Genomic DNA, 12,357 nt, shown 5'->3' on the forward strand with positions numbered 1-12,357 from the left:
CGACGCCCCCCAACAGCTGCAGCCACAATCCACCACCCCCATCTCTCCAACCTCAAGAGGGGCCTTGGCACCTCCAACCCCAACCCTGAAGTTCCCCCCCACCAGCCCCCTACCCACGCCGAGGACGGCTCTTTCCATCCAGGAGAGGGACGTAAACAAACTCTTCAGGAGACAGAACCCCCGGAAAGCTGCTGGTCCGGATTCTGTCTCACCAGCCAGCCTGAAGCACTGCGCTGATCAGCTGTCTCCAGTCTTCACAGACATGTTTAACACCTCACTGGAGACATGTCATGTGCCAGCCTGCTTCAAGTCCTCCACCATCGTCCCTGTTCCCAAGAAGCCAAGGACCACAGGGCTTAATGACTTCAGACCCGTTGCCCTGACCTCTGTGGTGATGAAGTCCTTTGACCGCCTTGTGCTCTCACACCTAAAAGACATCACCGACCCCCTCCTGGACCCCCTGCAGTTTGCCTACAGAGCCAACAGGTCTGTAGATGATGCAGTCAACCTAGCCCTTCACTTCATCCTCCGGCACCTGGACTCCACAGGAACCTACGCCAGGATCCTGTTTGTGGATTTCAGCTCTGCCTTCAACACCATCGTCCCAGTTCTGCTACAGTAGAAGCTCTCCCAGCTGAGTGTGCCAGACTCCACCTGCAGGTGGATAACTGACTTCCTGTCTGACAGGAAGCAGCGCGTGAGGCTGGGGAAGCACGTCTCTGACTCCCTGACCATCAGCACCGGTTCCCCCCAAGGCTGTGTTCTCTCTCCTCTGCTCTTCTCCCTGTACACCAACAGCTGCACCTCCAGTCACCAGTCTGTCAAGCTTCTGAAGTTTGCGGACGACACCACCCTGATCGGACTCATCTCTGATGGTGACGAGTCCGCGTACAGATGGGAGGTGGACCATCTGTTGGACTGGTGCAGCCAGAACAACCTTGAGCTCAACGCTCTAAAGACAGTGGAGATGGTTGTGGACTTCAGGCAGAACCCAGCCCCACCTGCCCCCATCACCCTCTGTGACTCCACAATTGACACTGTGGAATCTTTCCACTTCCTGGGAACCATCATCTCCCAGGATCTCAAGTGGGAGCCAAACATCAGCTCCCTCATCAAGAAAGCCCAGCAGAGGATGTTCTTCCTGCGGCAGCTGAAGAAATTCAACCTGCCAAAGACTCTGATGGTGCACTTTTACACAGCCATCATCGAGTCCATCCTCACCTCCTCCATCACCATCTGGTACGCCGCTGCTACAGCCAAGGATAAGGGCAGGCTGCAGCGTGTCATTCGGTCTGCTGAGAAGGTGATTGGCTGCAGTCTACTGTCGCTCCAGGAACTGTACACCTCCAGGACCCTGAAGCGGGCAGGGAAGATTCTGGCTGATCCCTCCCACCCCGGTCACAGACTCTTTGAGACTCTCCCTTCTGGCAGGAGGCTGCGGTCCATCCGGACCAAAACCTCACGCCACAAGAACAGTTTTTTCCCATCTGCCACCAGCCTTGTTAACAAAGCCCGGAAACCACCCTGACACTCTCCCTTTCACCCCCCCCCCCCCCCCCCCCCCTGTTTTTGCTGACAGGACACCTGTAACCTGTAACTCTATGCGTTACATTAACACTCAGCTTGGACTCCTGCTTTACTTGCACAATGATCATCTGCACTGTTGTATTGCTCTTGCATCTTATACTGCTCTACATTTACTCTCACTCACTTAAAACTGTGCACATATATTTATATTATATTGTAGATATGTTTATACTGTTTAATTTGTACTGTATTGCACCGACTACGCCAAAACAAATTCCTTGTATGTCCAAAAACGTACTTGGCAATAAAGCTTTTCTGATTCTGATTCTGATTCTGATGTTTCACATTACCAAACACACATGCTTGTACCAGAGACTCTCAGCAATGTTATGGCCCACCTGTGGGTTGCATGGACTGAGCTGACCTCCCCAAGGCTATCTTACCTGGTTGCATAACATAGTGCCTTTCCTTCTTTGGTCACCCTAAATTCTAGCCGCGGCAACTTTTTGATGCCTACCCAGCGTGTTAGGGTGCTCCATGTGTGTTCCTCCTCTTCTGTGTTAAGTGGTTCTACTGCTTTGGACTTAGCACTGGGGTATAGTCTATGTGTTCTTTGTTATTAGACACACAACTTTTTTGTCTCTGAGGACATACCTATTGGGACCCAGCCATGGATTACAACATCAAGATGCGGTACAAACTTTTCTGGAACTTTCAAAATAAATTGCATTAACCTACTTCCGGCACAACTTAGGAAAGGGGGGTAACAGCGGACTTCCCATGATGCCACTACCGTAGCAACCGTGCAGTTTGGTCGGCGGGCAGGGCTAGCCGCCATTCCCCACAGCTACAGAGGTTAGCTGAAGCTAACCCTTTGTTCACAGAGCTTTCTTCAAACTTCGTCGTCGCCCGGACAACTTCTCTTCAGCATGGTTCATGAGGCTAGGGGTTTGGTTAGAGAGAGACGTAATTTAGGATGAAATGATCTAAAAAAATTTCATTTTATGAAGTTTTGTTTGTGTTGAACTCAGCTATCTTGGTGCTAGCAGGCTATCTGCAGCACACGTGTTCAGGTTGTGTTGTGTGTTGGTGTGTTTTTAAAGTTAAGACAAACTTTATTTAAAGGGTGATTTTAAACAGAAGATTGATCATAACGCGCCGTCCGGGCTTATGCATTTTAACCCTTTTATTAACCCTGGTATTTTAAAGGTATGTGTTGATTCTGCTGCTAAGCTATCAGCTTCTTTTGTTAGCTTAACGGCTAACCGGTAAGAACAAGAGCTTGCTACTAAAGAGTATTTAACAGAAAGGTTGTTAGTTTTCAAGCTAGTGAATAATAGTTCCTGAACATCATTTACTAAATTTGATAACTAAGTAAACACCATTAAGCCCCATTTCTCCAGAAAGATTTGGCTCTTTTCCAAAATACTCCCTTACTAATATTTCTTCAAATATTATTTTTATAAATAAAGGCAGTTAATTGGACACCGTTGAGAATTATTCATCCAGAAGGTTGGTTTTATTCAGCAGATCATTCTTTAAAACATTATTTTATTAAAATAATATTTTATCTGATCTTACATTGTGAATGGTTGTCTAAACGTTTGCTGATTATTTCCTAAGTTGGTTCCAAGACTAACTTAACTTCATTTTCAGATTCTTCAAGATAATCCTTGGTTCTCAAACATAAACATTGCATGGTAATGTTGCATCACTCTTTTGATCATAATTTCTAATCATCTTTAATCAACTTGTTTATATTGTACATAGTCCATTAGTCTTCATTATTCTTTAATTCTGCTTGGTAGTTTAGTTGGATTGTTTTAGCAAAATAAAGAGTTTGTTGATTGAAATATGTTTGACTTTGAGTTGACTTATTTTTGTTAATAAATTCTTGTATTTTAAGGAATTGTGTGCTCCGCTATCGCTGATTTAATGTTTTTCTGTAATGCTTGTTCTTTTCCTGATAGTGTAAGTCTCTTTCCGTTTCTTTCCGATGCTCTTTTGTCCCTGTGGCGAAGATCCATTTTGTTTCTTATTTGTATTTTTTGTTGCTGGAGTGACATTGTATATCATATTACATTGCATTTGTAGTGTGTGTGAACCTGGTCTTTGGGGTGCACCAGGAGTCGTTTGAGTTTTATCTATTGTTTGATGATTGTGGTAATCTGATGTTTTTTCATAGTTCTTTGAATGCACTCAGTGATGCCCCCTGATCTCTGGTACTGCAACCGTCCCTTTGCTTTCTGTTCTCCCCTCTTTTCTTTGAGTTGTTTGCTTATATGTTATCTGTTCTACTTGTCTTTGACCCTTTTTTTTTATTTCCCATAGCGGGTATTGGCATCTGGCAAGTGTGTTGTGGATGCATTTTTCCTCTTCTTTCCTGCCTTCCTCATCTGTTACCATTTGGGCTCGCTCATAAAGAGTTTTTATTATTGACATTTGTGTATGGTGGGTGTTCTGATGTCCAAAGTAGATATCGGTCAGTATGTGTTGACTTTCTGTACATTTTTTTAAAAGAGACAAAAACAGGTAAAACACAGAAGGGAACAACAGCTGATTTTGGCACATCACATAGCATCTAGTGACAGTGAAAGATGGAAGTTTCCGTCGAAACCTGTCAGATATGTCCTCAGAGACAAAAATGTTGTGTGTCTAATACCAAAAGAACCCAAATACTATACTGGAGCACTGCAAACCACCTAGGGTTTTTAACGCTTGAAAAATAAAACTTTATAAGCCTTCTTTAATCCTGCATCACAATTGTTTAACAGTGTTCATGGATCTGTTAGTGGTGTCCTACACTGTGTAAGTCTGTTTTACTCATACTGTGGCTCAGCACCAGCTTTCATTTTAGGTGTAAATGCGCATGTTTTTTTTTCCAGTATAGTCTATCGCTTTATCCACCGTCTACCCCTCAATGAAATTCAAAGTGGTTCATATAAACTGGAGTTTAAAATGAAAAGGTTGAGGTTGTTGTTTTTTGCGTTGTTTAGAGTAAACGCCGATTTGAGCGTGACTGCAAGGAGGCGGAGCGAGCTCAACACATCTCTGACAGGATTGACCTGGAGAACAAGGCGGATGGAGAAAAGGTTTTATACACTGACTGCAGTACACCTGAACTCAAGGTTTAGTCATCAAGGGGAGCTTAGTTATTCCTCAAAGCTGGATTAACACGATTTATGTAACCTACCTGTAACCTACATTCACCCTAACTGTACACCTGCTACTGTCAGTTAGCTGCACACCTGTTACAGTCAGTTAGCTGCACACCTGTTACAGTCAGTTAGCTGCACACCTGTTACAGTCAGTTAGCTGCATACCTGTTACAGTCAGTTAGCTGCACATCTGTTACAGTCAGTTAGCTGCACATCTGTTACAGTCGGCTGCACACCTGTTACAGTCAGTTAGCTGCACCCCTGTTACAGTCAGTTAGCTGCACATCTGTTACAGTCGGCTGCACACTTGTTACAGTCAGTTAGCTGCACACCTGTTACAGTCAGTTAGCTGCACACCTGTTACAGTCAGTTAGCTGCACACCTGTTACAGTCAGTTAGCTGCACACCTGTTACAGTCAGTTAGCTGCACACCTGTTACAGTCAGTTAGCTGCACACCTGTTACAGTCAGTTAGCTGCACACCTGTTACAGTCAGTTAGCTGCATACCTGTTACAGTCAGTTAGCTGCACATCTGTTACAGTCAGTTAGCTGCACATCTGTTACAGTCGGCTGCACACCTGTTACAGTCAGTTAGCTGCACACCTGTTACAGTCAGTTAGCTGCACATCTGTTACAGTCAGTTAGCTGCACATCTGTTGCAGTCAGTTAGCTGCCCACCTGTTACAGTCAGTTAGCTGCACACCTGTTACATCAGTTAGCTGCACACCTGTTACAGTCAGTTAGCTGCACACCTGTTACAGTCAGTTAGCGACACATCTGTTACAGCCAGTTAGCTGCACACCTGTTACAGTCAGCTGCACACCTGTTATAGTCAGTTAGCTGCACACCTGTTACAGTCAGTTAGCTGCACACCTGTTACAGTCAGTTAGCTGCACACCTGTTACAGTCAGTTAGCTGCACATCTGTTACAGTCAGTTAGCTGCACATCTGTTACAGTCAGTTAGCTGCACATCTGTTACATCAGTTAGCTGCACACCTGTTACAGTCAGTTAGCTGCACACCTGTTACAGTCAGTTAGCGACACATCTGTTGCAGTCAGTTAGCTGCCCACCTGTTACAGTCAGTTAGCTGCCCACCTGTTACAGTCAGTTAGCTGCACACCTGTTACAGTCAGTTAGCTGCACACCTGTTACAGTCAGTTAGCGGCACATCTGTTACAGCCAGTTAGCTGCACACCTGTTACAGTCAGCTGCACACCTGTTACAGTCAGTTAGCTGCACACCTGTTACAGTCAGTTAGCTGCACATCTGTTACAGTCAGTTAGCTGCACATCTGTTACAGTCAGCTGCACACCTGTTACAGTCAGTTAGCTGCACACCTGTTACAGTCAGTTAGCGACACATCTGTTACAGCCAGTTAGCTGCACACCTGTTACAGTCAGTTAGTGACACATCTGTTACAGCCAGTTATCTGCACACCTGTTAAAGTCAGCTGCACACCTGTTACAGTCAGTTAGCTGCACACCTGTTACAGTCAGTTAGTGACACATCTGTTACAGCCAGTTATCTGCACACCTGTTAAAGTCAGCTGCACACCTGTTACAGTCAGTTAGCTGCACACCTGTTACAGTCAGTTAGCGACACATCTGTTACAGTCAGTTAGTGACACATCTGTTACAGCCAGTTATCTGCACACCTGTTAAAGTCAGCTGCACACCTGTTACAGTCAGTTAGCTGCACACCTGTTATAGTCAGTTAGCTGCACACCTGTTACCGTCAGTTAGCTGCACATCTGTTACAGTCAGTTAGCCGCACATCTGTTACAGTCAGTTAGCTGCACACCTGTTACAGTCAGTTAGCTGCACATCTGTTACAGTCAGTTAGCTGCACACCTGTTACAGTCAAGTTGAAACAGTTCATACCAATCAAGCAGTTTAAACAGGTATTCTGATTCAGTTGAACTGATCAAGTCCCTGTGTTTTGTTTTAGCGCTGCTCTCTGAAGGTAAGTCTGACTTCCTATAAACATGTCATTTCATTTGTGTTTCTAAAATAAGAACAGTTTTTAAACTGAAAATTGTTTTTTTACATTTCCTTATTTGGACTTGTTTCAGGCTCGTCAAACGACTCAGCAGAAACAACAAACTGCTGAGGAGTCCAGAAAAGAATACGTTACCAGTTTAAACCAGTTTAACCAGGACCAGCACCAGCACTACCGCACACTGGTACCAATAATATACCAGGTAAACCAACCTGTATTTATGTTGTATATAGGATATATTAAAGGTAGAATATCCACATTATTAAATATTTAACTTTTGATGGGGGGTGTTCAGGGTGGAGTCTGGGTTGTGCTGTCAATACATCTGTGTTTCCATGGTGACATGACAAGGTGTGACGCAGCTACAGCACCTGGTAGCAGTGTATCTAGCACCTTTAGCTTAGCTTCTTTGTTAGCCAGAACTTTTTGACATTACGTGGCCATGCTGGAGATGCCCTGTTCTCACATACATCTGTCTGTCCACAACAGAATGCAGAGTAGAGGGTGACACGGGAGTGGATTTTCTCTCCTGTCCCATCCTGCTCCCACAGAAAAATGTCTTGTCCCATCCCAATCCCAGGCCAGCATAACGAAAGAAATCCTGTCCCGTCCCACTCCTATTTTTGTTTTCTTCATTTAGTCTTTTGGTAATTTCTTTCTTTGAAGGATCAGTTAGGTCCCTGTTTTTAGCTGTAGTAAAGGCTAGTTAAAGTAAAAAGAATAATAATGAAGAAATAATAAAATATCAAACAAGGAAACAGACCATGCCTATCTTAGTTGAATAAACAAAATGTACATAGTTGTATTTTACTCATTTATTAAGTGATTGTTTCCTTTGAACAATGACATCACTTTTATGTTTCAAGTTGCTGAAACGAAAGAAAAATGCACCTAGTAAGAGAACTCTACTTGTTGTACAAAAGGCCAAAAAGGCATTACCTTCATAATTTAGAAACTGTACCTCAATGGTTCACAGCCCTGGTCCTCAGGGACCTCTTCCCTGCTAGTTTTAGATGTTTGTCTGCTCCAGAACACCTGATTTAAATTCTGACATGACCTCCTATACAGGCATCAAGAATGGAGGGTCAAACTGGACAAAATTAATACAATAAAATCATCATTAAATAAATAAATGTTGTTAATGTCCCATAAGTGAAGTAAATGTAACATGAAAGAAATGTAACATTAAATGTACCATTAAATTAAAGGTACCATTTATTTATTTAATACATCATTAGAAACAATAAATGTACCATTATATCATGAAATGGACTATTATGCAATTAAATGTGCCACTGAATAATTAAGTATAAGTTTAAAGACGACATGACGTAATTAGTGGCACACTTAATATTTAATGATGTATTAAATAAATTGTACATTTAATGGTACATAAAGTTTTTTTCTATTTCACAACATATTTATTTAATATCTTCTCTTGATGAAGCCTTTCTACGAGGTCCGCGAGGGGACAAGGGGGATTTTTTTCTTTTTTGTGTTCCCACGCAATAGTCTTTGCGTTATTTCGCAATACTTTGTGGGATAGTTTCCAAACCAGATAACTGCAAAATTGAAACAAACACTACACCCGTTTTGAGATTTATTGAGTTTTATTTTGAAATCAACCTTAAATAAAATTATCTTCAAATCAGACTAAAAGACCGTTTTTATCCACAAGCTGTCAAACAAACTACTGAACAATAATGCTGCACGAAACCACATCTGTGACACTTTATTTCCTTATTACTGCTGCATGATGTGTACTTTTTTTTTGTACGCCATTAGTGTTTTTGTTTTTATCGTGATTTGAACGGTTCTTCTTATCCTAAGCATTTTATCACATTGTTTACTGCGTGTTAACCTGCATATGACAAATAAACCATTTCAATGACATATCAGTGTTTGTTTTATGAGCAGTTTGTCATCTGTGCTGCTGTTCCAAAATGCTGAACACAAAAGTATTGCGTGGGGATGCAAAATAAATAAATTTCCCCATGTCTCCTCACGGGCTTCCGTACCTTACCTCTTAAATCTTTAGAGCACATGCAGCAGTTTTGTTGGTCAGATGAGACTTGACACATGATGGTACTTTTGGTTTGATGAATGAAGAGATGCGGGGTTGATTTAATCCAGAATCTGCCTTATAAGTGTTCCTTAATCACTGGTGAACTTGATTACAACTAAACACGTTTTACAAGCAGCAGACTGTGTGTTAAAACCGCTACATTCAACTCTCCTGAAGTTCGGTAATATTTGCGACTTTCCTGTCAGCTCTATGAGTTTAATAGATAAGTCCTTATTTCTGACTTTACGTTACAAATCCAATTTTATCACGTCCAGTTCTCCACCTGCGTTTGCTCCCTCCATTCTGAACGCAGGTGGAAAACATCGAGCACTGTTGGCTTGTGGGTCGTGTAGTTCGTTTGACTCGCATTATAGTATAGGCTTCTTGGAAAAAAACTACACAACTACACAACGTCGATTCAAGTTTTTTTTTCTTAAAGTTTATAACAAAGTCTTTATTTTACATTTCCAAGGACAATTGATCCTAGTTTATTTTCCCTCCTATTGCTTAGCTCCCGCTCCCATCTGGTCCAGTTCATGTTTTATCCTGTACCGTCCCAATCACGTGATCTTTACTGATGCTGTCTCCCGTCCCGCGGGATTCCCGAAAAAATGTCAGCCTCTAATGCAGAGCAGCCCTAGAGAAGTTGAGTTCCTCGATAGTTTAGGAACAAAATGTGCTTTCTCATGTGAAAGTTAGAGGAACAGAACCTATCTGAGTAACGATGATGGCGCATTTGTCAAAGTATAAAAGTTGAACACACTGAGAAGACAGAGAAGTGGAGGATCAAGGACAGATACTTCCTGTTGTAGTGAGCAGTAAGAACAATAAAGAGACCTGATATTTTTGCCAGAGAACCCAATCAACTCTATTCTGTAGAAGAGCTGTGATTTACCATCGTTATTGTATTCAATTCATGAAAACCTTATTTACAAAGTGCTTTAACAGACTATAAGTCAACCAAAGTACTGCACATGTGAATAAAAATGTCCTAAAGCCATAATAATAAAAGCAATAACAACATTATAAAAACAATAAAAGGCAAAGGACACTGCTTGGACTGGCCTAATGGGAGTGCTCTCTGGAATTAAAGCCAGTGTAACAAGATGAGTTTTTAAAGGAGATTTAGAGTAAGATTGTTCCAGTTTAGGAGCTCTGTCTCCACTGATCACAAGTCGGGTCCATGGAACCTCCAGGAGCATTTGATCTTCAGATCTCAGAGCTCTACCAGGATGATAACTATGTAGGAGCTCAGAAGGATAAGGAGGTGCCGGACCATTTAAAACATTTGAAAACCAAGAGTAAAACTTTAAAAACAATACTAAAATAAACAGGCAGATTGGGGTAATGTGATCACACCATCTTGTCCCAGTTAAGCCATCTTGTCCCAGTTAATAGGCAGGCAGCTGAATTTTAGACCAACTGGAGACAGTGGAGGAGAGACTGGTAAGTCCCACTATAAACAGAGTTGCTGTAGTCCAGTCTAGAAAAGATAAAAGCACGAATGAGCTTCAAGAGCATTATCTTCCTCATCAAGAGTAGGATGAGGTTTGATATTGTTGATTAGCCTCAAACAGAGAGAAATATGTACTGCTCACACTTAGCACCTTTTATGCATTGTTATTTGAATCAATTTGTTGGTGTTTTTTTATTGGAGTCTTAGTTTCCTGTTAGTCTTAAAGAGGTTGGTTTATTTTATTAGTTTTAAAAGGTAACCAATAAAAGCCTAAGCAGGAACTGGGCCTGTGGATTATCTAGAGGGTCTATAGACAACATTTCTATTAATCGTGACATTGTTTTATGACTATGGTAGCAGTGGGGTGGACTGAGCTGGTTTATATGACTCTATCCTTCCTGGTGCTTTTTCACCACAGCACATCCAGCTCTAAACTGGGCCTGCTGCTAAAGTTCTTAATTAGGTGTACTGAAACAAGACAGAGAACAAACTAGAAAAGCTCTTTGAGAGTGCAGATCTCTGCCAAGGCCATAGGTACTTTGACGCATGTCAGCATATTTCTATACTGATAAACTCTACCCAGGATAATTTCTGGCCCTGCATGTCAGCTGCTGACAGGTGAGGAACCATGTGAGAACTCCAATTCAATTCAATTCAGTTTATTTATATAGCGCCAATTCAAAACACATGTCGTCTTAAGGTACTTTACAAAGTCAGTTCATTCGATTCATACAGATTCCCAGTCAGGTCCATACATTCCAACTAATTCTAACTATCCAACAGTCAGATTCAGTTTATTATTCAAAAATTCTTTAACCCATATATTGATGCACTCAGTGCTTTGTGGACCATATTTTTTACCATAAAATCAAACGTTTCTCCCTGGGGAGGAGGAGGTAATCCCTTAGAACTGAACTGCTGTCCCATACTGACAGCCTTTACTTACTGGTAAATGGGGGAGTATTCCTTTAAAACCTGCAGACATCTCCACAAGAGTTTAGAGCTTTCTGGCACCCTAATCGCCTTCCCCCTAACTTACTGGTTACGAGAGCCTCACTCAACCGTACAGGGAGGGTCTCTACTGGTGAATTACTGGTCACCCGCGCGCAGCGTGGTATCAACCGCGCCAGCGAGGTCCGTACACCTCGCTCCTGTTCCAAGGCGGGAAAAATCCCAGATCCCCTTTGTCCCCAGTAGAAAACTGTTTGTTTTAACCTTTTGGTTAAAATTTAAGAAGTCCTTATTATTATTATTAAGCCTATTATTATTTTTTCTATTTTTACATTTAATTTATAGGCCTTTGTTTTCATTTGTTTTCCTAATAAAACCTAAGGATAATAATTATTAAATTGTGTGGATTCGGGATCTCACCATCTCTGGGAAAAATCAAGTTCTTTCTGGATTAACCCTAACCCACAGCAGTTTTCAAGGTGCCTCTCATGAGACCTGTTGTCCTAGACATAATCTTAACAGTACATATTATCTCACACAGCTGCAAGCAGAAGGCTGAGAAACCATTACTCTAAGACTAAATAAGAGAAGAATGGATCGACACTGAGGGGTTCTAATACTTTTGTCAGTTCCTGTAGAGAATCAAGGAGCAAATCAAGCAAGACACTAAAATTTATATAACAACGTCCTCCAGCAGCCTAAGCCTATAGCAGCATAACTACAGAGATAGTTCAGGATAAACTAAGCCACTCTAACTAAAAGCTTTATCAAAAAGGAAAGTTTTAAGCCTAGCCTTAAAAGTAGACAGGGTGTCTGCCTCACGGACTAAAACTGGGAGCTGGTTCCACAGGAGAGGAGCCTGATAATTAAAGGATCTGCCTCCCATTCTACTTCTAGAGACTCTAGGAACCACCAGTAAACCTGCAGTCTGAGAACAAAGTGCTCTGTTAGGAACATATGGACCAATCAGATCTCTGATGTATGATGGAGCTAGATCATTAAGGGCTTTATATGTGAGGAGGAGAATTTTAAATTCTATTCTGGATTTAACAGGGAGCCAATGAAGGGAAGCTAAAATAGGAGAAATACAGGTCCTTCTCAAAAAATTTGCATATTGTGATAAAGTTCATTATTTTCTATAATGTAATGATGAAAATGTAATATTCATATATTTTAGATTCATTGCACACTAACTGAAAT

The 12,357-nt window shown here is 41.8% G+C and overlaps 1 protein-coding gene across 4 annotated transcripts in view; it reads left to right on the plus strand.

Annotated features, from left to right (window-relative positions):
- LOC124878144 (formin-binding protein 1-like) overlaps positions 1-12,357 on the plus strand; it is a 70,915-nt gene that overhangs the window by 14,197 nt on the left and 44,361 nt on the right. For all 4 annotated transcript variants that reach the window (XM_047381967.1, XM_047381968.1, XM_047381969.1 and 1 more), the window contains exons 6-8: positions 4,524-4,619; positions 6,635-6,649; positions 6,759-6,887. In XM_047381967.1, the coding sequence (XP_047237923.1) occupies positions 4,524-4,619; positions 6,635-6,649; positions 6,759-6,887 (240 nt within the window). The remainder of the gene's footprint in view (positions 1-4,523; positions 4,620-6,634; positions 6,650-6,758; positions 6,888-12,357) is intronic.

This window comes from Girardinichthys multiradiatus, chromosome 12 (assembly GCF_021462225.1).
Source record: "Girardinichthys multiradiatus isolate DD_20200921_A chromosome 12, DD_fGirMul_XY1, whole genome shotgun sequence".
Classification (NCBI taxonomy): Eukaryota; Metazoa; Chordata; class Actinopteri; order Cyprinodontiformes; family Goodeidae; genus Girardinichthys; species Girardinichthys multiradiatus.